This window comes from Canis lupus, chromosome 11, assembly GCF_011100685.1.
Source record: "Canis lupus familiaris isolate Mischka breed German Shepherd chromosome 11, alternate assembly UU_Cfam_GSD_1.0, whole genome shotgun sequence".
In the NCBI taxonomy this organism is placed as follows: domain Eukaryota; kingdom Metazoa; phylum Chordata; class Mammalia; order Carnivora; family Canidae; genus Canis; species Canis lupus.
This window is the reverse complement of record NC_049232.1, coordinates 1,938,855-1,965,318: the sequence shown is the minus strand read 5'-3', so window position 1 is coordinate 1,965,318 and position 26,464 is coordinate 1,938,855. Positions and strand designations below refer to the sequence as shown.

The 26,464-nt window shown below is 40.2% G+C and overlaps 1 protein-coding gene across 3 annotated transcripts in view; it reads right to left on the bottom strand.

Moving 5' to 3' along the window:
- Nucleotides 1-26,464, bottom strand: part of RNF130 (ring finger protein 130) — a 138,095-nt gene that overhangs the window by 81,228 nt on the left and 30,403 nt on the right. For all 3 annotated transcript variants that reach the window (XM_038551735.1, XM_038551736.1, XM_038551733.1), the window contains exon 2: nucleotides 22,918-23,112. In XM_038551735.1, coding sequence (XP_038407663.1) covers nucleotides 22,918-23,112 — 195 coding nt within the window. The remainder of the gene's footprint in view (nucleotides 1-22,917; nucleotides 23,113-26,464) is intronic.

Sequence of the window (26,464 nt, the reverse complement as noted above, 5' to 3'; positions counted from 1 at the left end):
GAATCTGTTCTCACCGCTTGAGTCTGGCTACTTTATTCAACAATTCTGTTCTCCTCTCCCACCTCTGCCTTTCTTTAAAAAATTCCTTTTTCTTTTGAGAATTTCCAAACCCCCAGAACAGTTACAAGTTATGTCATTTCCTCCCTAAATACTTCATCATTATCACCTAATCACAAGGACACAATTCATGTATAACATTCAGGAAACTGAAATCTGATACAGAACTGTTGTAACAGAATTCTAGAACTCCCTCTCATGAATTCCTCCAGACCACCACGGGAAGCATGCACCTGCTGACCAACATAGGCCTCCCGGCTTTCACAAGGACAAGTACTTTAGCTCAGCGAGTCCTCCCAGCAAGAAGGTGTTAGAAACCAATACTCGCCTTTTTCCTGGCTCCTGAGGTGGAATCTCAGGGCAAGCCCTGTGCAGCTGGGCAGTGGATACTTTTACCCTAGAGAGGCAGATCCAGGAAGAAAACAAATAAGCTGTCTGAGGCACCAGCCACAAGTGGAGAGAGGTGCTTTTACTGTATGCTGCTTTACCTTTTTACTGTAAGCTTACCATCCTTTTTTTTTTTTTTTTTTTTTTTAAAGAAAACAACAGGGATCCCTGGGTGGCGCAGCGGTTTGGCGCCTGCCTTTGGCCCGGGGCACGATCCTGGAGACCCGGGATCGAGTCCCACGTCGGGCTCCCTGCATGGAGCCTGCTTCTCCCTCTGACTGTGTCTCTGCCTCTCTCTCTCTCTCTGTGTGACTATCATAAATAAATAAATAAAATCTTTAAAAAAAAAAAAAAAGAAAGAAAACAACATCTCTGTACAAAATCCCATTTTGCAGAGGTTTTAGTCCTTAACAGATGAAGGTGTTCGTTAAGTTCAAATCACCTTTCAAGCTCTTAGATGATCTTAGTAAATCTCCCATAAAAAAAAGTTCAGAGAGATGCTGTATTCCCACATTAAGCATCTGTGGCGATATTTTCATAACTTCTGGTAGGTTACTATCAATGGTGTCAGATTTATTCCTATAGAATTCAATGGCCTATTTTTATATGTAAAACAGAATACTACAAACTTTAGATGAAAGAATTAAAATTGCTTTCAAGTTCTAGAATGGCTGCTGTGGGGGGGTGGGGGGAACAGGTGGGTAGTACCCAGGGATTTTTTTTTTTTCCCCCAGGGATTTTTTGTAACTCTCCATCAGGCTGTACAGATGAACTGCACCCTGAGTGGCTGGGCCTCAGTGAGTCTGCTCATGAATGGCCCGAGGCCCTCTCGACTCTCCCTCCCGTGGCCTCCAGTCCTCCTCAAATGTCTGTCTGTAATACTCTCCCTTCTGCAAATCCAGTACTCACTCTTCTCTTCTTTGACCCCCCTTAAATAACTCAAGGGGGAAAAGAAAAGATATGCTATGTTCTTTTATGAAATGAGTACAGCTTTAATTCTGACAGATGTAGATGACAGGTTGTATCAACTACAACCTCCTGCTGAGACCTGTCAGTGTTTTTCTAAAACCTAATTTGTCATCTCACTCTGTTCAAAGCCTCTGATATTTGAGACAACATGAATGGGCCCAGAGGGTGGTATGCTAAGTGAAATCAGTCAGGCAGAGAGAGACAAATGCCACATGATTTCACTCATATGTGGAATTTAAAAAAACAAATGAGCAAACACACACTAGACTCTTAAATACAAAGGGGTGGAGGTGGGATGGGTGAAATAGGTGAAGGGGATTGAGCTGTACAAGTTCCAGTGATAAAATAAGGGAGGTCATAGAGATGAGAAGTATGGCATACATAGGGAACACACCCAGAACGCTGTAGTAACTCTGTGTGGTGATAGATGACAACTATACTTGTGGTGAGCATAGAGTCATGTATAGAATTGTCAGATCATCATGTTGTACACCCAAAACTAAGATAAGGCTGTATGTCAACCATACTTCAACATCAAATTTAAAAAAAAGAAAAAAAGAAAGAAAGAAAAAGCCTTCATCCCTTAGGTCAACGAAATAAAGTCCAAATTTCTTAACCTGACGTTCAAAGCATTTTGGGAGCCAAATGGGCCTAAAGGTAACAGTCATGTGACAGGAGACACTCTTCGCTGCCCAAATGAAGCTGTTGGTCACACTGACTGAAACAGTGGCTCATCCAATCCAACTGGAATGGAAGCATGACGCCTGGAGGAGGAGACCTGGAAGAGAATGGATCGAGAGCTCAAGGACCTGGAAGCTTCAACAAAAACAAAAGTCAGGAGGAGATCTCTGAGAGGAAAGCAAGGGAGGAAGCAATGGTCAGAGACCAAGACACTGGACATGAGACCAGAGATGCACTGAATCTGGGAAGATACCTGAGCATGGGTTTTAGGTGGATCCTGAGGCTGGTTGGGATAATGCAGGGCTGCGTGTAGGTAAGTGAGCCAGGAGTCCAGGCCTCCAATGAGCATGGGGAAGTGATAGGCAGGGAAGTGTGTATGTAGCACAAGAATGAAGCTGCTGTACTGAATCAAGAAAACACTAGCAGCATGGCATCCAGCTGCATCCCCAGTCAGCACATTGCTGATCAGCTTGTAAGAGTGCTGAAGGTGAACCTCCATGTCCTGCCCAAGGCCTACATTCGGGTGAGCCACAGAGACTCCCAAGTCACATGATGATTCCTGAGCTACTCAAAAGTGGGCAGAGAGGGAGGGAGGGGGACACCCAGAGAGACCATACCAGTCAGCAGAGACCACACAATCTTTCAGCTAAGAGAGTTCTTGGGGGTCATCCTGAACACAATACAAGTAACTTCCTGACCATTTTTAGGCAGCTAATTCTATCCACAGGTAGTTTTAAGAATTAGGAAGGTCTTCCTTAGAATAAAAATCTTGATTTATTTTATTTTATTTTATTTTATTTATTTATTTATGTATTCATGATAGACATAGAGAGAGAGAGAGAGACAGAGACACAGGCAGAGGGAGAAGCAGGCCCCATGCAGGGAGCCCGACGCGGGACTTGATCCTGGGACCCCAGGATCACGCCCTGGGCCAAAGGCAGGCGCTAAACAGCTGAGCCACCCAGGGATCCCAAAAATCTTGATTTCTTTTTTTTTTTTTTTTTTTTTTTAAAATCTTGATTTCTAAATGCCCATTCATAGCTCTTTGTTCTCTTCACTCAAGAAGCACCACCAAATATATAAACTATATTTCTCTTATCGATGGTGCACAATAACACAGGCATCAGGTGCATCATTACTTGCATGTATCATGACAGAAACAAACTATCAGATGTCGTCAAATATGAGAAACACCCTGACTTCAAGCTGTAGGTCCCAGAATGGAGGAAAATCCTTCTCTATGCAACAGTCCTTTGTTAAGATAGTCAAAGACATCTTCTCTGTACTCCACCTGGACTTGTCTTCACGTTCACTACTCCCAGAGCCCCAAATCATTCATTTAAAAATACCTTTAAAGAACCTAACACAGAAAAGCTGAAGTATTATATAAAAACCTCTTTTCCCCAAACCACTGAAGACTAAGTTACTGGCACAATGTGTCATCCCCTCCAAACATTTAATGTGTATTCTCCTACAAACACACACCATTTATAAACAGAGTACAGACTCTCAACCTGGGAAATGAACACTGATGCATTACTACTGCCTCATCTGAGACCATCCAAGTGTCCCCAGCCTGCCAACAATATCCCTCAGGGCAGATCCGGATCGGAGCCACATGCGCTGCCCTCAGTCGTCATGCCTTCAGTCTCTGCCAGTCTGGATGTCCATGACCTTGACACTTAGAAGATTACATACAGCCTGGTTACTGCGTAGAATGCCCCTCCTTCCGGATTTCTCTGGTGTTTCCTCGGGGCTAGATTTAGGTCATGCACTTCTGGCAGCAACACCCAAAGAAGGGACGCTGTGCTGTTTCACTGCGTGCTAATGGGTGGCGCACAGTCAGGATACATCCCAGTGCTGAGGAAGCTCATTCTGATCATGTGGTTTGTAAAAGGGATGTTTTGCAGGCATCTCCACTGCCAAGTCACTCTTTCCCCTTTGTCATTAGCATGTATTCTATGGGGGAGGTACTCTGAGACTTGGTAAATACTTCATTCCTCATCAAAATTTCAATATATTCTTTTACTTTTTAGATTACTATGAACTCATGTTTCCTGTATTATTTAATGGGCTATTGAAATCATTACTGTCATTATTCATTTTCATGCTCAAATTCCAAATGGTAAAACAGGGGTTACAGATTTTTTCAATCCTGTTCTTTTGTGGACATCAGTTTTTCAATGTCTTTATTTTTAAAATATATTTTATTTATTTGAGAGAGAGAGAGTATGTGAGCATACACACACACACGTGGCAGGCAGAGGGAGAGTTTGAGGGAGAAGCAGGCTCCCCACTGAGCAAGCAGCTTAATGAAGGACTTGATCCCAGGACCCTGAGATCCTGACCTGAGCCAAAGGCAGCTGCTTAACTGACTGAGCCACTCAGGCGCCCCTCAATGTCTTTATTAAAAATAAAATGCTAAAAATGAATACAACACATCCAATACCAAGAGCAGCATGAAGCTAACCTCTCCCTATATCTGAATATTATGTTCACGAGATACAGCCCAGGCTTTCAATATATTTTTTGGCAACCATGGGACACATTAGTGCATGCAGGGCTTACAGGATAGAAGGTTCCCAGGGATCCTCTGCCTGACCTGTTACTTAAGCCAAGTCTCCACAACTCTTGTTATTTTTTGAACCCATCTGCAGGTTAACTTAACGAATAGCTTCTTTTTATTGTTCTATGTATTCCAAGATCTACCTAGTTTCATGTCATTTTCAAGTTAAGATGCTTACATTTATGTTTCCTTACAAATTTTTGATAGAAGCATTTTAAACGGGAGGAAGGAGGCATTCTGCCCAGAGAAGATATGCACCAAGCACCAGTGCTCTAAAAGCCTGCAGACCTGTTCTTTACATCTAAGAATCTGGATGTCTGAGAGCTCAGTGAATTCACTGAGAAAATGGACGGTGGGTGGTGGGAGCCAGGTTTCTCACAGTTGGAGTGGGAGTTTACAGGCAAGCAAGCGGAGGAGGCTAGAACAATCCATGTGGTCATGGATTAGAGTTGGAGGCATGGGTATGGATTCACTCTTAGCTTAATACAGATACAGAGAACTACATACAGAAGTATTTCTGGATACATGTGGTATACACGCATGTATTCCCTTGCTCTGTCAGCTGGGAGGGCCCAGGGGAAACAAAACTGCAATAGTAACAAGCACATCTAACACCCAGAGCTTGGTTTCTAATACCATTTTCTCATCAACAGAAACCAGGGTTCCTGGGAGAAAATGGCTGATTCTAGGACCGGGACAGGAAGTACATACAAGATGAGCCTAGAGTATCTCATAGCACCACAAAGGAAGAAAGTGCTCAAAAACAAAAAATCAATGTCCTTGGTAATGGGTGCATGTCAAGGGACAGAGAAGCCAAGTGAAAGCGCTCCCAATTGCCAAGGATGGAATAGTCTGAGGAACAAAAATAAACCAAGTAGTACGGTATTATAACAGAGTATAAAATAAATATCCACAAGTCCATACTGATATAAATAAATGACTGAATAAATTAGTAAGTGGAGAAAACCCAAATCATCCATGCAAAGTAATTCCAAATAAGTAATACTCTTCATATGTGGTCTGTGCACAGTGATTTCCTTCTAAAGATTACTGTATGGAAGAGAAACAAGCTTGCAGGGGAGAAGCCTGAAAAACACTCAACAATCAGCCAGGTGATCAAGGTCTACAACAACAGTCAACCTGTTGTTGATAGTACATGTAGTACATGTTGATAGTATGTATCCTGGATAAGATACTGAGAGTGATGCTGCACTCCTGTGATCTTCCTCTCAGAGTCCCTGTCATCTTCCTCTTAAAGTCCCATAACCTTAGTCTAATAATTAGAAAGGCATCAAATTCCAGTTGAAGGACATGCTACAGAATATCTGACCAGTAGGCCTCAAAAATGTCAAAAACAAGGGAAGTCTATGCAACTCTCACAGCCAGAGACAAAGGAGACCCAATGACACCCCCTCCCAGATGGGATACTGGCAAAGAAAAAGGATATTATGTAAAAACTAAGGAAGTCTTTAATGACAATGTATGTAGGCTGATTTGGTCATTAATTATCACACGTGTGACATACTAATGTAAGATGTCAGTAAGGGAAACCAGCAGCATTCTTTGTACTGTCTTTGCAATTTTTCTGTAAAGCTATTCTAAAAAAATACAATTTACCTAAAAAAAAAGACATTACATAAAAGAGAACACTCTTTCATTAGGAAGAATGGAGGCTAGAAAACAAAATAATAATACTTTTTAAAGTGCTGAAAGCCAAGTGCCGTCAGCTCAGAAATTTGTGTCTATGTCCTTGAAAAATGGCAGCAGAAAAAGACATTTTCAGAATAAGTGAGTGATGAGAGAACTCATGATAAAGTTGACTTATGTTGACAGGGAAAGGACGGCAGGTGGGACATAGAAATAGCAGGAGGACCTAAGAGCCCTGGAAGCACTACTCTGTGGGTAAACATACAAGTTCCCCTGCCTTTCCTTTATCATTCTCCCATTCCTCCTCTACAGGTACCAGAGACCTGGAAGGTGACAGTGGGTCTCAATGTGGGGGCAGAAAAAGCCTCTCGGGGAGTGCTGATCACAAACTTTGGGGAAGGACTATTTGCTGCTGCACACATGGAGAGCTGTCATTGGCATTTCGTAGGCACAGGGCGGGGAGGCTGGATGTTATGTAATGCAGACGACAGTCCTGCAGAACAAAGGATTCTTCTGCCTCAAATATCTCTTACTCCTGCTTCATTCTGACAAACACAAAGTGCAGAGCACCCTGGGGCATGCCACTGGCCAGGCCGCGGCACCTGCCCTGGCAGCTCTGCCTGTGTGGCCCACTCCGGGAGGGCTCCAGCACATCCTGACCACCAGCAAGGGGACAGCCATCAGGTAAAACCATGTCTCTCATCCTGTAAACTACGGACTTGGTTTCAAAGCCAGTATTCTACACCTCTGCTGATCCTTTACATTCTTTTGGCTTCCTCCTCTCTTCGGCTGTTGGTGAGGAAAGATAAGCACACGGAAGATATGGCAAACCAAGTGAGGAGCTGAAGCCACCCTCTCAGGAGCCAGAGCCTGCAAGGTAGGAGTTGGACAGGAAGGCGAGGGGACAAACTGTCTCAGGCCTCTGGCAGATGGATAGGCTCTTCACTTACACTTCAATTAAGATTCAGACACACAGAGGAAAACCTTTTGGAGTGGTTTTTGAACAGAACCATCAGCAGTGATTTTTTATAAGCAACTTTTATTTTTAAAAAGCTATGGCTTAAAAAAAATAAAAATAAATAAATAAAAAGCTATGGCTTAAATGTTTTTTTTTTTCCAGTTTTTAATTCCAGTAAACATATGATGTTATATTAATTTCAGGTAGGAACTGAAGAATTCCATACAACACCAGGTGCTCATCATAAGTGCTCTCTTTAACCCCATCCCCTACTCCCTGCGCCCCACCCCCCCAGCCCCGGTCCCATGACCATCAACGTGTTCTCTGTAGTTAAGAGTTTGTTTCTTGGTTTGTCTCTTCCTCCCCCCTTTGCTCCTTTGTTTCTTAAATTCCAATATGAGTGAAATCACATGGTATTTGTCTTTTTCTGATTCATTTCACTTAGCATCATATTCTCAGCTTGATCCATGTCATTGCAAATGGCAAGATTTCATTCTTTTTAATGATTAATATTCCATTGTATGTATATACCAACTCTTCTTTATCCATTCATTAGTCGACGGACACTTAGGCTGTTCCCATAGAGTGGGTATTATAAATAGCCCTGCTATAAACAAGGCGACATGTATCCCTTATAATTAGTGTTCTTACATTCTTTGGGTAAACACCCAGTAGTGTGACTGTGGGATCATAAGGTAGCTCTATTTTTAAGTTTTTGAGGAACTCCCTTACTGTTTTCCAGACTAGCTGCACCAGTTTACATTCCCACTAACCATGTAGGAGGGTTCCCCTTTCTCCGTATCCTCACAAACACCTGTTGTTTCTTAAGTTGTCATGTTTAGCCATTCTAACAGGTGTGAGGTGATGCCTTGTAGTTTTGATTTACATGTCCCGATGATGAATGATGTTGAGCATTTTTTCATGTATCTGTTAGCCATCTGTATGTAGGTCTTTTCTAGAGAAATGGCTATTAATGTCTTTTGTTCATTTTTAAATTAGATTATTTTTTTTTCAGGTGTTGAGTTTTATGAGTCCTTTACATATTTTGGATACTGGCTCTTTATCTGATATGTCATTTGCAAATATGTTCTCCCACTAAGTAGGTTGCCTTTTAGTTTTCTCTATTGTCTCTGTTGCTGTGCAGAAGTTTTTTATTTTGATGAACTCCCAATAGTTTATTTTTCTTTTGTTTCCCTTGCCTCAGGAGACCTACCTAGAAAAAAGTTGCTACAGCCAATGTTAAAGAAGTTACTGCCTGTATCCTCTTCTAGGATTTTTAGGGTTTCAGGTCTCACATTTAGGTCTTCTGTATCTATTTTGAATTTATTTTTGTGTATGGTATAGGAGAGTGGTCCAGTTTTCCCAATACCAATTGTTGAAGAGACTTTTCCCATTGGGTAGTCTTCTGTTTTGTCAGATTAATTGATCATATAGTTGTGGGTTTATTTCTGGGTTTCCTATTCTGTTCCATTAAGTGTTTCAGTTTTAGATTTTTTTTTGATACTTCTGAATTTTCTTAAAACTGTATGGATCATGTGGATGTCCAATTTTTACAGCACCATTTATTGAAGAGACTTTCTTCCAGTGGATAGTCTTTCCTCCTTTATCGAATATTAGTTGACCATAAAGTTCAGGGTCCACTTCTGGGTTCTCTATTCTGTTCCATGGATCTATGTGTCTGTTTTTGTGCCAGTAGCACACTGTCTTGATGACCACAGCTTTGTAGTACAACCTGACATCTGGCATTGTGATGCCCCCAGATACGGTTTTCTTTTTTAAAATTCCCCTGGGGGATCCCTGGGTGGCGCAGCGGTTTGGCGCCTGCCTTTGGCCCAGGGCGCGATCCTGGAGACCCGGGATCGAATCCCATATCGGGCTCCCGGTGCATGGAGCCTGCTTCTCCCTCTGCCTGTGTCTCTGCGCCTCTCTCTCTCTCTGTGACTATCATAAATTAAAAAAAAATAAAAAAAATAAAATTTCCCTAGCTATTCGGGGTCTTTTCTGATTCCACACAAATCTTAAAATAATTTGTTCTAACTCTCTGAAGAAAGTCCATGGTATTTTGATAGGGATTGCATTAAACGTGTATATTGCCCTGGGTAACATTGACATTTTCACAATATTAATTCTGCCAATCCATGAGCATGGACTATTTTTCCATCTCTTTGTGTCTTCCTCAATTTCTTTCAGAAGTGTTCTATAGTTTTTAGGGTATAGATCCTTTACCTCTTTGGTTAGGTTTATTCCTAGGTGTCTTATGCTTTTGGGTGCAATTGTAAATGGGATTGACTCCTTAATTTCTCTTTCTTCAGTCTCATTGTTAGTGTATAGAAATGCCACTGATTTCTGGGCATTGATTTTGTATCCTGCCACGCTGCCAAATTGCTGTATGAGTTCTAGCAATCTTGGGGTGGAGGCTTTTGGGTTTTCTATGTAGAGTATCATGTCATCTGCGAAGAGGGAGAGTTTGACTTCTTCTTTGCCAATTTGAATGCCTTTAATGTCCCTTTTTGAACTCAGCCACAGTAACTTTTTGCAAGATACATCCACGAAGGCAAAAGAAACAAAAGCAAAAATGAACTATTGGGACTTCATCAAGATAAGAAGCTTCTGCACAGTAAAGGACACAGTCAACAAAACTAAAAGACAACCTACAGAATGGGAGAAGATATTTGCAAATGACATATCAGATAATGGGCTAGTTTCCAAGATCTATAAAGAACTTCTTAAACTCAATACCAAAGAAACAAACAATCCAATCATGAAATGGGCAAAAGACATGAAGAGAAATCTCACAGAGGAAGACATAGACATGGCCAACATGCACATGAGAAAAGGCTCTGCATCACTTGCCATCAGGGAAATACAAATCAAAACCACAATGAGATACCACCTCACACCAGTGAGAATGGGGAAAATTAACAAGGCAGGAAACCACAAATGTTGGAGAGGATGTGGAGAAAAGGGGACCCTCTTACACTGTTGGTGGGAATGTGAACTGGTGCAGCCACTCTGGAAAACTGTGTGGAGGTTCCTCAAAGAGTTAAAAATAGACCTGCCCTACGACCCAGCAATTGCACTGTTGGGGATTTGTCCCAAAGATACAGATGCAATGAAACGCCGGGACACCTGCACCCCAATGTTTATAGCAGCAATGGCCACAATAGCCAAACTGTGGAAGGAGCCTCGGTGTTCATCGAAAGATGAATGGATAAAGATGTGGTTTATGTATACAATGGAATATCACTCAGCCATTAGAAATGACAAATACCCACCATTTGCTTCAACGTGGATGGAACTGGAGGGTATTATGCTGAATGAAGTAAGTCAATCGGAGAAGGACAAACATTATACGTTCTCATTTATTTGGGGAATATAAATAATAGTGAAAAGGAATATAAGGGAAGGGAGAAGAAATGTGTGGGAAATATCAGAAAGGGAGACAGAACATAAAGACTCCTAACTCTGGGAAACGAACTAGGGGTGGTGGAAGGGGAGGAGGGTGGGGGTGAATGGGTGACGGGCACTGAGGGGGGCACTTGACGGGATGAGCACTGGGTGTTATTCTGTATGTTGGTAAATTGAACACCAATAAAAAATAAATTTATTAAAAAAAGTGTATGGATCATCACATGGGAGATACAGGAGAAATATTTGTAACTCAGGCAAAAAGATACATACAACTTAAACTCTGACTTTCTGTCATAGCAGTTCATTTAAACTACAGGCTTCATCTTTTCATCTACAGTAATTAAATCCATATTCAATTAGAACCAAAAAACTTTAAACACTAAACAATAGTATGCCTATTTTCTTGATGAGTTTTTAGGATAAAGACACCAAATTGACACAATGTGGCCCAAATTATTGATATTTAAAGATATTTCTCAATATGTTTATGATTAATCTTTATTTGCTTTCATAAAGTCATTTTTTATATTCACAAGGTGAATTTTTTATATTGTACAAAGTGTGATGTTTTCTATTTATTGCTTGATAATAAATATAGAGGTATGTAAGTTTTGTTTTTTTTTTTAAGAAAATATGATGGAAAAAAGAAGGTAAAGGGCCATTCAACTAATTCTGTTCAACCAGCCAAAGGAACAGTGAGAAGCATTTGATACTGCTGATTGATACCAAGACTGAAAAGCAACATAACATTATTGTTTGGTAGCATCCTTATCTAAATTACATTTTCCTACTAACAATGGAAAGAATGTCCACAGATTCTTACAGACACACAGATAAAACTGTAAGAGATTCCCAACTTGACAATGGTCTGACACAATTTAAGACTGGTAAATAATAACAGTAAAGCCTATATAAATTTTTAAAGTCCAAGAAGATAAATCCTTAACTTTCAGACAAATGTATATTATTTTGAACTACCCAAGAGCCCATAACTTCCCTTTTATACTACCACACATCCGCTAACTACATTACAAAGAACTCATTCAGCTAACTAGAGGTAACAAATCAAACCACAAATTGAGCTGTCTTTCCTGTCAATGATGTCATGGACACTGCACTGGGAAAGATGTCCTTCAGGCACTAAGCGAAGGACATTCAGTAGAACAAACACAGGCAAGCTCTTAGAACATCGTTAACAAAGCAAGAAAATGAAATACTTAACAATGTGTAATTTTTTAAGTCAGTTATAAATCCTATCCTCAAATGGAAGGAAAGCTCGATAAAACTAAGCATCTTAATGAAATCATTCCAGTGCTGTACACATTTATTTTGGTCAAAGCGTTCTGCTGACCCACTGCAGAGAACAGAAAGATAAGACACACACTTTCACATAAAGTAAGTTGGCAAGTATGCAAATAATAACATAACAGGAAAAGGACAATACCGTCAGGGAGGTACAAGAAGGCGCTCTGGAGATCACAGAGGCCCCGGGTTGGAAACTAACTGAGGACGCATCCAGGTCTTTTTTTTCTTAGACTCTTACCAATTCATATCAGTTCATATCACAATGCACAGCACAGAGAGGTGCTAATCTAAGGTTTCCTGACTAAAATGAAGGGTGGGCAGAATTGACAGGTGAGCAGGGGAGGGCTAAGACATGGATCTTTGGGTCCACTCCTTGAATGAGGAGCTGTAGGTTGGGAGGGGAATACCCAGTGACTCTGATGCAAGGGCCCTCGAGCCTCATGTGGACAGTGTTGCCCTACAGGGAGAGCAGGGTATCTGTGCAGGGAGAGGGAGCAGTAGCACACAAATGAGGCAGGATAGCAAGCGCTTCTCAGCGCATAAGGCTTCTCTATGGAGTATAAGCAGGAACAGAAGAGCAAAGCGCTAGGGCACATAGAGGACTGCTGTTGAAAAGATGGAGGCCTGAGAAGGCCTGAGATGATGTGTGTGCTGAGCCTGTGCCGTTTAAGCTTACCCCATTCCCAGAGGGTAACAGGACAGACCTCCATTTAGTGTCACTTGGCTGGGCTGAAACAGGATCTTCCTATAAACTACCATCTCACTGACCCTGAATGTGGACATCATTGGAATTCAGCCAGGCATCCAATGTCCCAGGGCCTTCCTGCTTCCAGGTTTTTCACCTGAGGGACTGGCCAGGGGTGTGTGTAGGGGGTGTGGGGTTGTGCAGGGACACACTGTGTGGAGCTCGATTTGCCACCGCTCGTTCCTTCCACACCCCCGTCCACTGCTTCCTGCTGGGTTTCCCAAGCCCACACTTGGATGGCAGAGAAGCCAGATACAACTTTCCAGCTGCTTAAGACAGCAGCCACCAATGGAGCAGAGCTGCTCTGTGCTGTGGCAGGTGTGTGACCCCCACAGCTACAGAGCCCCTAGCACAGTGCCGGGACCGACCGAGGGGGCAATCAAGTTAGGTGGCATTGGCCTCACTGGCCAAGAACTACATCTCCCACGTCTTTCAAAATCCTCACTGTGACTAATAACTAAGTCCTTGCCTTGGGCACAGGTCTACTCTGAAGAGGCCTTTAAGTTTAATTTACTATTACCCTACCCACCCCCCTTCAGCAAAACCTTCCTCCTGGTATTTCAAATGCTTTCACATTGCTTTTTCCGCATCTCAGAGTCTTCAGACCTGAGGATTCTTTTGCCTAGAAGATTCTTCTCAACTAGTGAATTCCTGTTCAGAGATCATCTCCTCAGGGCAGCCCTCAAGGCAGCCCTCTCTGACTCGGTGGAACTAGTTCTGCTTCATAAAGACTTTTCATAATTATCATTTCTGATTCAATGTTTATCTTCTCTGCTTAATTATAACTCCATGAAAGCAGTTATCATGTGGGTCTTGTTTACATCTGGAGATCTGACAGCAGCTCAAAAAATATCTGTTCATGAATTAGCATATGGAACCCAAATCCCTCTGCTTGCTGTCAACCCACCCAGCCTCATTCCCTGCCATCATCCTTAGGCTCCTGCCCCTCCAGGGGTGGAACCACTGACTCATGTGGTTCCCCCACTGACAGGGTCTCCTCTGGTCAAATCCTGACAACCATGGAAGGCTCCGCAGAATGAAAGCACCTCTATGAAATCCTCTCATAAGTTCCTTCCAGCCATAAGAACCAAGAACTCTTCCTTGGTAACAATACTAAGGCCTGCTGTGCTAAGTCAGCATGCAGTGGGCCCCCAAATATTTCATGCATGTTTGTCTCCCTATAGGAGCAAATGTTCCTTAAGGACAAGAACTTGCATACATTTCTGCAGATCCCTACAGGGTCTGTCACAGAATGCATGGCCTAGAGCAAATGTAACTTAATACCTGTTGATTAACTATTTTACACTAAATACATCTGAAACAATTGTCACCTGGAAGACCAGAAGAACAAAGAAAAAGTATACTTGGAAATTAAAAAAAGAAGTACTAGTCTTAAAGAAATAAGTAGATTGATTTCATAGTGATAAAAGAGGTGGTGCTCATTCAAGGCACAAGAAAAACAAATAACAACTGTACAATTTAACAAATTCATTCTCTCAATAAAGATACAATCATCCTGTTTGGTGATTAGGCAGATGCTCTCACTGTTTTACAAATGAGGACAATGGTTTAAAGACTCATTCACCTACAGCCCCAAGGCTAGTCATCACTGAGCCTAGCATTCCAATTCCAGTCTCGTGACTGTCAATGCCAAACTCTTTTCACTATTTTAGAGGTGATCTCTTATTGGACAGAGATTTAATTTTGTTTTTATGATGAAAAAGATGATGCAGAATGCTGTGGCAAATTACAGGTCAGTGACAATCCCTTAAATACGCCTCTGAAAGATGAGAGTAGGGGAGTGAAGTCACTACAGAAGCAGAGATCTGTGAACCAGACAAAATACTCCCCAGCGCTTTTCCAGGGCGAGGACTGTGTTAACAGATGCACCACCACAGAGAACGGACTGAAACGAAGACTGAATTCTGCTGGGCAAATGGGAGATGAACAACAGCTTAGGGATTCAAAAGAGGAAGGGCAAAAGTTCTCCCTATCCAGACACCAGTCAGACCTTTTCAGACCCTAAAATGAGCTTGTTTGCTCATAACCCCCAAATTCCCAAAAATGGCATTTTAATTTTTCTCTAGTTAAAAGTAAAAATTAAAAATAAAATTGTGTTTCAGAAATCTTTTCAACGAATGGATTTACTTCCATTGCTTTTGTTAGCAATATACATCCATGCTCTCATTTAAAATAATATGTGTAACTTTACAGGTTAAATAAACTGCAACCACCTAGAGCAGTCTGGTTTAGCCAAAGACTTCATAACTCAAATATTTAACCTCTGTGTTTAGATCATGACTTGAGAGTTAATCTTTCCATCTTACACACACATGGGCATTTAACATGTCTCCACTCACTGTAAAGGGACTGTCTTCATTTTTACATTTTCTTGCTCACATTTTAAAATCATTCTATCCTTATATGGTCTTTAACATCCTACCCTGAATACTTAAAATGAGAACCAAAGTCACATAAGATCATCTCATGAGTACCTGCTCTAAGTCTCTCAAAGTAAGAATATTTAAGGGCATACAACTCAAAGCTTCCAGTTTAAGAATTTTTATGTTGCTTCTGAACCTTACACTCACGTTATACCTTTTCTAAAAGCAATCTCTACACCCAAAGAGGGGCTCAAACTCATTAGTCACACTCTCCATCGACTGACACAGTTGGGTGCCCCTGCATCACACTTTTGAACAACAGTGTAATGAAGTGTAATTTATATGCTGTAACATTCACTTTTTTTAAGTGTAAATTCAATGATTTTGTGCAACCACCACAAGTCACATTTCAGATGTTCCCATTACCCCCCAAAATACCCATGTGCCTGCCCACAGGTGATCTGCACACCCAGCCCCCAGCCTGCATATCCACTAATGTGCCTTGTGTCTCTAGGACATTCCACATAAAAGAAATCATGCCACATGCAGATGTTTCTAGCTGCCTCCTTTTACTTGGTGTAATACTCTAGAGGTTTATCCATGTTGTTGCAGCTATCAGTGGTTAATTCTATTTCATTGCTGAACTATAGTCCATTCTGTGGCTCTGTGGAATTGTTTCTCCAGTCACTGGCTGATGGACACTTGTTTCCACTATTGGGACTACTGTATATAATGCAATGAGTATTCATGTACAAGTTCTGTGGGGATGTTTCATTGTTTTCATTTCTCTTAGGTAGATTATCAAGAGCAGGGCTGGTGAGTCATATGGTAAATTTATGCTTCATTTAAAGAAAACCTGCCTCACCATTTTCCAAACTGCTTGTACTGTTTCACATTTCTACCAACAAAGAAGGAGGGTTTCAGTTTACCCACTCCCTCCACAAAACATGGTCATACCTGTTTACTGTAGTCATTCTACTGGCTGTGGAATAATCTCCTGCTGTTTTGATTGTTTTCTAATAATTGATGAAATATTAAATCATTAAATCCTCTGCCCATTGTAAAATTAGGTTGCTTGTCTTATTCCTGATTTATAAGAGTTCAGATCTATGAGCTGGACCTATTTTTCTGCCAGTTTGTGGATTTGTCTTCTCATTTTCTTCATGGTCTTTTCTGAACAAAGTATTTTACTTCCGAAGACTGACACTGTTGTCTTTTATAGATAGTGCTTTCGGAGTTAGAACTTTCCCAAATTACAAAGACCTTCTCCTACAGTTTCTTCTAGAAGTTTATGTAGTTTTACTTCTTACATTTTGTCTAAATATCTATTGTGAGGTCATTTTTATACATTGTAAGGTAAGGGTCTTACTTCTTTTCTTTTGTATCTGGAGAACAACTGTTCTAGTACCGCTTGTTGAAAAGACAATCTTTCCCCCACTGAAATGTCACAGCACTTTGCCAAAAATCAACTGAGTTTAAAAGGATTTATTTCTAGACTCTCTCTCTCTTTTTTTTTTTTTTTAGATTTTATTTATTTATTCATGAGAGACATAGAGAGAGAGAAGCAGGATCCACACAGGGATCCCAACATGGGGCTCGATCTGGAGACCCCAGGATCACCTCCTAGGCTGAAGGCAGATGCTCAACCGCTGAGCCACCCAGGTGTTTTTAGACTCTCAATTCTGATCCATCAGTCTATGCACCATCCTTAACTTATGCCAATGCCACAATGCTCTGATTACTGAAGTTTTGCAATCAAGTAGCACGAAGTCTTTCAACATTGTTCTTTTTCAATATTATATGGGCTATCCGAGTTACTCTGAATTTTAGGATTACCTTATCAATTTCTACCAAACATCATATTTGGGAAGTTTTCAGCAGTTATTTCTTGAAATATTTTTTCTGCCACTTTCTCTCCTCTCCTCCGGGATGTGACAATGTCCCATGGGCCTTTGAACCTCTGTTCCTTTTCTCCCATCCAAGTACTAACCAGGCCTGGCCCTGCTTAGCTTCTGAGATCAGACAAGATCGGGCGCGTTCAGGGTGGTATGGCCGTAGACTCTGTTCCTTTTCTTTAGTTTTTTAAAATTTGTTCTTCAGAGTGGATAATTTCTATTGCTCTAGGTTCAAACTCATGGATTCTTTGTATTTTGAATCCACTGTCCAAGGCCTCAATATTTTTCATTTCCAATACCATACTTTTCAGTTCCATGATTTCCATGTGGCTCTTTTTGATAATTTTTATATCCTTTATTGAGAATCTCTATATGCTGGCTTGTTGGTGCCATTTACTGTTGTCATTATTTTCCTTCTTAATTCTTTAAATATCATTTCCTTTAGTTATTTAAACATGCATTAATTCCTTTGAGGTCTTTCTCTGCTAAATTCAGCATCTGGGAATACACAGAGGTAGCTTCTGCAGACTTTTTTTTTCTAAATAGGCTCCATGCCCAGTGTGGAGCCCAATAAGGAGCCCAAGCACATGGTTGTGAGATCAAGACCTGAGTGAATATCAAAAGTCGGATATTTAACCAACTGAGCCATACAGGTGCCCCTGCAGACTTTTTCTGAGTATGAGTCGCACTTTCATATTTCTTTGCATAGCTTCTCATCTTTTGTTGAAAACCAGACATTTCAGACAATAAAATGTCACAACTCTGCTGCATTCTGATCTTTTTTTCCCCTTAAGTTTTATTCTGTTGCCTCGTTTGCCTGTTTTGTTTAGTAGGATGGCCAGGTTAGACCTGTGAAATCTGCTTCTGATGTGGTGTGCAGCCACTGATATCTCTGCCCAGTTTCTTATTTTTTTAATATTCTTTCAAGACTAGCTGTGAGCCAGTTGCTGGACATGGGTGCTCCAACATTTCAAATCAGTAAGAGTTGTATCATCTGCTAACAGATCTGGATCTGGGTGTGGGGAGAGAACAGTGTTCAACGTTGTGGCCACTTCCAAACCTCCCTGGGTTGCTTCTGCAAGTCCCTTATCTCTCACCTACATGCACAGCCTCAGGGCCATCCAGGAGTGTAAACAGCTTCAGCTCAGTGGTTACCACGGAGCATGTGGTCTCTCAAACAAGAACATACTTGGCTGCAATATTGGGCTAGGAGAGACAGATACTAGCCCTTTCTCCACCTTCCTGCCCCCATGAAGTCACTTCCACAGACAACAATGTCGGGCACGGGTGTCACCCACCTTTCTGTCATGGCCAGGCAAGCCATCAGTCCTTGCCACCCACCCTGCCCTGGCAGAAACTCCATACAACAGAACTTGAATGTGGGAAGCAGCCCCTGGCCAAACCCCACAGTTTCCCATTGTTCTTACCCAAAGTCTGGCAGTTTTTCAAAACATAAATGAGCCTCAGATCGTTGTATGCCTCTGGTCTATTTCCAAACACTGAAGTGGTTGCTTTGTCAGTTTTGTCCACTTTTATAGTTGCTTTCTTTTGAGAAGAGAATTTGGTGATCTGCTTGGTCAGAGCCAGAAGTGCCACTCTTCTATTTACTTTTTAATCCTTCACAGAGTTTTACTATTGATTTTTACTTTGAAATATTTCAAAGCCCAAGAATTACAGAGAATATAATGAACATCTATGTACTCGACCTTGAGCTTAAGAAGAGACACATTACAGACCTGTCCAAACCTCATTTACTTCTCTCCGATCCTATTTAAATTCCCCTCTTCCTGCCCCCTGCTCAAATTCCCCTCTCCAGAAAGACCCATTATCCCCAAATTTGGTATTTGTTAATCTAATATATGCTTTTGTTATTATATATATATACACACACACACACACACACACATACATGCTTACATGGCAGCTACTGTTTTGCATTTTTAACTTCATTCAAATGCTATTTGTACATACTCTTCTACAACTTTTCTATGCTCATTATTATGTTATTGGGATTTATTCATGTAATTATGTGTGGCTTTATTATTGGGATTTATTCATGTAATTATGTGTGGCTTTAATTCACAGACAGTTAACTGCTGTATAAATATGCCACAATCACTCCCTTCTTCTGTGATGGACATCTGGGTACGTCCAGTAATTTGTTGTTACAATGCTCCCACGAATACCATTGTGTGTGTTTCCCGTGCACATGTGCAAGAATAACAAGGGTCTAGAGGATGACAGAGAGGGCCATAAATGCTGGTGTAAATACATGAAATCTCCCATTGATTCCCACATGGCTGGAGGCAGAAAGTAGATCTCATAAGACAGGCAAAGAGTGGCTGTCCTCTACAACAGGGATTCAAGACCTTCCACAGAATCTAGGTATAGAGTCACAAGAAGCCTTCCCAGACAGAAGGCAACTTTCTGATGTTCCTGAGCAAGTCAGTGGAAAATCCGGGACTAAAACCTAGGTTTCCTGTATTTACTTCCTCGTGTCTCAAAGCAAGAGCTGTGGACGAGTAAGGCTTATATCATCTGCTAACGGATCTGGGTGTAGGGAGAGAACAGTGTTCAATGTTGTGGCCACTTCCAATCCTGCCTGGGTTGCTTCTGCAAGTACTCTATCTCTGAGGCATTAGCATCACCTGGACATTTGTTAAAAATACAGAATCTCCGAGTGTACCCCAGATATGCTGACTAGAATCTGCATTTTAACAAAATGTCCAGGTGACCTGTATGCACGCTGAAGTCTGAAAAGTACTCTGGAGGATGTATACAGGCATGAAATTACTGGATCACAATGAATGAACTCTTTAACAAGATCCCATGATGCCAAATCTCTCTCCAAAGTATGTCTCAATTTAGTTTCCCAGAGTACATTGATTGTTTATGTGTCTAATGACAACATAAAGCCATTTCTCATAACTCTTACCTCTGCTTTCATTCTATTTGCCTCACCAAAGTTCCACTTCCTAACACTATCTCCTCAAACTCTAGCCTGAAATTTCCTTACTTGTGCGGTTCCACACTAAACTGTGAAAAGAGGGATACACAGTCAAATAAATTTGGGAAGCCACAGGTTAATCTGTGTAGAACAAGTTTTTATTTAATTTTTTAAAAATTTTATTTAAGATAGATTTATTTATTCATTCATTCATTCATTCATGAGAGACACAGACAGAGAGAGAGGCAGAGACACAGAGGCAGAGGGAGAAGCAGGTTCCATGCAGGAAGCCTGATGTGGTATTCGATCCGGGGACTCCAGGATCATGCCGTGGGCCAAAGGCAGGCACTAAACCGCTGAGCCACCCAGGGATCCCCTAGAACAAGCTTTTAACTCTAAAAGACCTCAGTATGTCTACGAGGAGCCTCTAAAAGTGGACCATATCTTTCAAGCATTTTCCTAAACTTATTTTACCACTTATCTTTTTTCTGCCATGCGTCATCTATGAACATATCTGAATAATATTTCAAGGAACACAGATGGGAAATCTGCAATAATTTATAGAGGCTTCCCTCCTTTTTAAACAAAAACCATTAAAAAAAAAGACATCAATTTCCTCTCTTACAATCCCCAGATCTTCTCATATTTAAAAGACTCATTCTAGCTACTTCTTTGCAGTTTTATGTAAATATCACCAGTAGGAAAGAAAAATACATGTGCTCAAATGAATTTCTCTCTCTTCATTTTTTCTTCATGTCTTCAGTAAGAAGAAATCAGTATGGAATAATCAGGTCCAAAATTTCAAATAGTTTCTCTTCACACTACTACAACAGCTGAGGATAACAAACTGGCACCTGCTCTGAGACCTAAAGTAGAAAAGCCATGGTCTCTAATCCAGTGTTCTCCCGTAGATGGCCTGTCCCTTAATCTCCTTTTGGTTTCCCTGAAGAAATTAAAAGCTATAGAACTTCAGGGATTTCTGGACAGTGAAAGTCACTCACTCCATTTTATTCTTTGTGTTTTCCTATAGTTTCAGTTTTTCTACACTGAGCATGTGTTACTTTTGGAATATAGTTTAGCTCTAAAATGCTTAATATGAAAGGAAGAAAACAAGTCACAGAACAATAAAACTTAAATCCACCTCATTATTCTACTAAAATAGACACAAAAGGTGACCCTCAATTAGGGTGTGGAGGCCTTTGCAATTTAGTGTCTAAAATGGATTATATCAAAATTATATGATTAAAATTCTTTAAATAAGTTATTAAATAATTTATATTTAAATAAGTCAAAATTATTAAAATTCTTCAAATTCATAAATAAAAAATTCTTTAAATAAGTAATTTGAAATCATTATGAATGCAGAACTTAACATTATCTAGGTTGCAACTTTAAGAAGTGAGAGACCATTAGCAAACCTGCTGGCCTGACCCCTGCTGTGCTTTCCTGGTCAACAAGATAGGAGAGCACCTACACCATGCACAGCTATGGGGAGGACTATGAAAATATGTATTAAAAAGTGCTACATCATATCAGTAGGGAAACATATCAAGACAACTTATTAGAATTCTAGGTAAAAATCCAGCAAACGGTGACAAACTCTCATTTATTGCTGGTGAATGTGCAAAATGGTTTGGCCACTGGGGAGGACAGTTTAGCAGTTTATAAAACAAAACATGCTTTTATCATACAACTCAGCCATCACGCTTTCCCGTATCTACCTAAAGGATCTGAAAACTTAAATCCACACAAAACCCTGCACACGAATGTTTACAGCAGCTTAATTCATAATTGCCAAAACCTGGAAGCAATCAAGATGTCCTTCAGTAAGTGAACAGGTACACTGTGGTATATCTAAAAAATGGAATATTATTCAGCACTCAAAAGAAATGTACTATCAAGCTACGAATAGACATGGAGGAAACCTAAATGTATGTTTACTAAGTGAAAGAAGCCAGTCTGCAAAGGCTGGACACTGTATGATTCCAACTACAGGACATTGGAAAAGGCAAAACTATGGAAATAGTGTAAATCAATTAATCAATCAGTGGTTAATGGTGAAAGGGATGAATAGACAGGATCTTTAGGGCAGTGAAAATACTCTGTGTGATACCATCATGGTGAGTACATGTCATATCTGTCCAAACCCACAGAATGTACAACAGTAGTACTGACCCCCAAATTAAACTATGGCCAGTGGGTGATTATAATAAGTCACTGCAGTTTCACCAACTGTAAGGAACTTACTGCTCTGGAGGGGGATGTGGGTAGTGAGTGAGGCTCTGCATGTGTGGGGCTGTATGGGAAATCTCTGTACTTTCCACACAGTTTTCCTGGGAACATAAAACTGCTCTAAAGAATAAAGTTTGTTAAAAAACAACCTCCCCTAAAAACCTCATAGTCCCGTGCCTGGCAAATATATATATATATATTTATATATATATAGTAAGTGCTCAATAAATTGCTACTATTGTTATTAAAGCAGTTAAATTAAAAATATCCTCAAATGCTCCCACGAGAAATGAAGAAATAGTTACTACTGAGCTGGCTTCAACATTTATCCTGATAAGATAAAAAGCAAAAGCAACCTCCTTGAAGAGATAATCCTTGAGAGTCCATGACATAACCTAGACAAATGATTTTAAATGAAACACATTATTTTTCAAAGTTATCAAGTGAAACGCAGAAATGCAAAATGACTAAAGATTTGGTCAAGGTCAGTCATTTATTAAGTACAAGTTTTACAGATGCTTATGGTCACTATTTAAGAAACAAATTCAACCAAAGGAAAAAGACATGCATCTCAATAAACAAATGGTAATATCAAAAATGAATATAAAAAACAAATATAATAGAATTATGTTGTAAATGATGTGGTTCAGTGGTGGCAAAATGCTTACCTAAAATGCACTAATTTCTAGAAGGAGAAACAAAATTTACAACCCCCCCCCCATGTTGTGTTTACCTGGATGAGTCATGGTGACGGGCTCCTCTTTGGATTTATTATTGTAGATGACTACGGCAACTGCATTGTGGAAAGCAGCCCGTGATATTTTCTCTTTAAACGTGCAATTTCCCCTCTGCAGCAAGGCAATCCACTGTTTGATATTAGGAGGGACAAAGAACCGTGTTTGAGGATCACAGCCCAGATGATCAGCAACTAAACAGAAAAGAAAAAAAAACTATTAATTTTTTTCTCAAATAAAGATAAATAAAATTAATCAAGTCTTTATGAAAGTGTTCAACTGTTCCCTGAATACTCTATGTATATCCAAAGCACTTCAAGGAGCTCACTGCCAACAGACCTATGAATATACCCAAGAAGGACAATACGGTGAAAATCAATCTGTATCTGTACAGGGAGAGAGGCTCCATTAAAATGTTACCTGTGATGCAAATTAAAGCTGTGAAAAAATCCTGTTTAATTTCACAGAATGTTAAAGGTAAAACAGATTGATACCTCTAACACCCAGGTGACTGATCTACCCCTGACTTCTGCTTCCTCCTTTGCATTCAACTTTTCTCCACACCCTTCCTCTACTTCCACCCTCCTTACCCCATCCTCACAGAAAGGCAGAAAGGGACTGATTTTGCTTGAGATTGTAAATGAGGCAGTCAAACTAACCTTTACTTCAGTTACCAAGTGGTTTGTTGAAACTCAAGCTTGTTTCAACAAATTTCCTAATAAGTGTCTAAGGAAATGAGAAAGGTAAGCTTTGGTTTGTATTGGAAGTTCAAATAGTTAAAATAACATGAGATTAGAAACTGAAATAGATTATTCCTTTAATTTACCTTTATTGGTAAAAAAAAATACAATTCCATATTAAGATATATGTATTAACTTTACTATATGCACCTGTCTGAAAAGATACATGAAGACCCTAGGACACTCCCTTTAGGACACTAATTATTACATGGCCACTATATGGATTTGGGGGGAGAATCTGTTTCAGATACCCGTAAGTACACCGTAACAGTACACTGTTAAGGCAGGCTCTGCAATTTCTGAGTCTACACATATGATCATCATAGCTCTGCCACCCTCTGCAAATCTTAAGAAGCCACCCCAGGCTACTCTTCCCCTCCCTGTCCTCACGATTCCAGCTGGTTAAAGTGAAAGGGAAGGGTGGTCCAGAAGAAGGAAAGAAGTCACAGAGGTGAAGCCCAAAGGCCACCATATGCAGTGCCAGAGGACAGCAGGCCCTAGGCTCTGCACCAGTGTGAGTAGAGGGGCGGGGGAGGTGATGGAGAGGACAAAAGGGTAACACTAAAAGCAAATAAACAATAAAAATACTAAATCAGTGTTAATCAATAATAAACTGTACCAAAAGATGGGAAATATATACTTTCCACACCCCAGAAGCATACTACTTAGCAAAAGAAATGAAGTGTTTATGCTACAATGTAAAGATGCCAACTAAATTCAGAGAAAGGTACATCTATCCTTCCCACTTACGTGGTCTCTTCCCCCAAATTCTCTTCTTATTGTGGTGAAGGACTGTAACAAGAGCGTATTTGCTACCCGGGGCCTCCTAACACACACTGAGACATAAATGCTTTCACAACATCATGATTATATTGTTGACAACTATCACCATTTTCCTTAAACAATTTCTGCACTCCGAAACTTTAGTCCTTTCTCAATCAAATTAAATGGATGGAAAAAAGCCTTTATTACAATTTTAGTAGTCAACTATTTATTGAAAGATACATTCAAGGCATTGTGAAACTCTAAAATCCTGAAACTGTTTACTTGCAGTGCTGTTTCCCAGATAATTATACTGCTTTGAAATATAAGCGTTTAGGTAATGTGTTGTGATAACCTGTCTTGGAAAAACTTCCAATATTGTATATACAGAGCAATCAAAGAGTTGGTTTTAAGTGTTTCACTTGTTATTTTTCAAAACACACTGCTACACAAAACCTGGAAGAAAATGCAGAAACAAGAATACCTAAGAAAACTTATCTTCAGCACAATACTCATTTTTCTGTCACTTGCTCTGTGTGGTCTATGATTTCACACATATCACACTGCAGTAAGGAGGAAACAAGACAGTCATGGAATTAGCAAGACTGGGGTCCACATTCTAGATGAACTATGCACTAGCTGAGCAACTGCCTGGGTTCAATGCTCAACTTCAATTTTTACTTACAAAGATTGAGTTAAAAAAAATTCTTATTTCATAAGAGTCATGTATATGAAAAAGGCTCTAATTATTCCTCCACTCTTCAGCACTTAAAAAAATTAATTCCCATAAATAATAGTGAAAGGGAAAATAAGGGAAGGGAGAAGAAATGTGTGGGAAATATCATAAAGGGAGACAGAACGTAAAGACTGCTAACTCTGGGAAACGAACTAGGGGTGGTAGAAGGGGAGGAGGGCGGGGGGTGGGAGTGAATGGGTGACGGGCACTGGGTGTTATTCTGTATGTTAGTAAATTGAACACCAATAAAAAAAAAAAAAAAATTAATTCCCTTGGGATGCCTGGGTGGTTCAGTCAGTTAAGTGTCTGCCTTTGGCTCAAGTCCTGATCTCTTAGCAGGCAGCCTGCTTTTCCCTCTCCCTCTGCCCCTTGCCCTATAATTAATATATAAATAAATAAATAATCTTTTAAAAATTCCTTTAGTTTTATGGGTGTCAGTCTATCTGGTCCTAGTGTTCCAGTTTGGTGCCGTGAGGATTTTCTGCACCAAAGTGTGTGAAATCCACCCACAGCATACAGCACATGTCTGCCCCACATCCCCAGTTCCTAAGAGCTACTACTCTGGTCTCATTCTCTCTCCCTACTGCACAGTGTCACTGTCCACTTAGAAGGCCAGCAGTTCAGTAACAGTCATAATTTCCAAGACTGAAAAAAACACAGGAAAGGATGCAACCACACAGGCAAATCTATCAAAAATACTGAAGGAGAGCTTTAAAATTCTCTTAAGGAATCCCCACCAAGAACAGATTCTTCCAACTGTACGATCCAAACAAATTCCAACAGACTGAGCAAAAGAATGTCTTTGTTCCCAAAATTCACCCAAATCATCATCCATAAAATGTCTCTGAAAACATTTATATCAGTAAGAATATGCAATAATAAGAATAAGATATTCACGTTCCTGTTCAAGGAAGGAATGTTCATTATTTAGAAAAAGAAAAGAGGTTTTCATAGCCACTTAATGTTGCAGCATGTTTATTTTATTATCTATTTATTCCTTCCTGTAATTAATAACAATGCGTTTAGAAGCTATTAAAATTTATCAATAGCAATTTTGCTCAAACTCAAAATCATTTTACTTCCCCCCCCCTTTTTTTTTTTAACCTGCCATATCTAGAGGAGGACTACACCTCTGACTTCTTTGCATTTATTAGTTATAGTGTCAGGAAAAACTTTTTGGAAGTTATCATGAAAATGTGAAATTACAGATATAGAATATTGTACTACAGGATCTTAAAATTTTGTGAATTATATCTTCGATAAACCTGAAAAAAATGTATTGCAGACTGAACTTCAATTTTTTTCTGT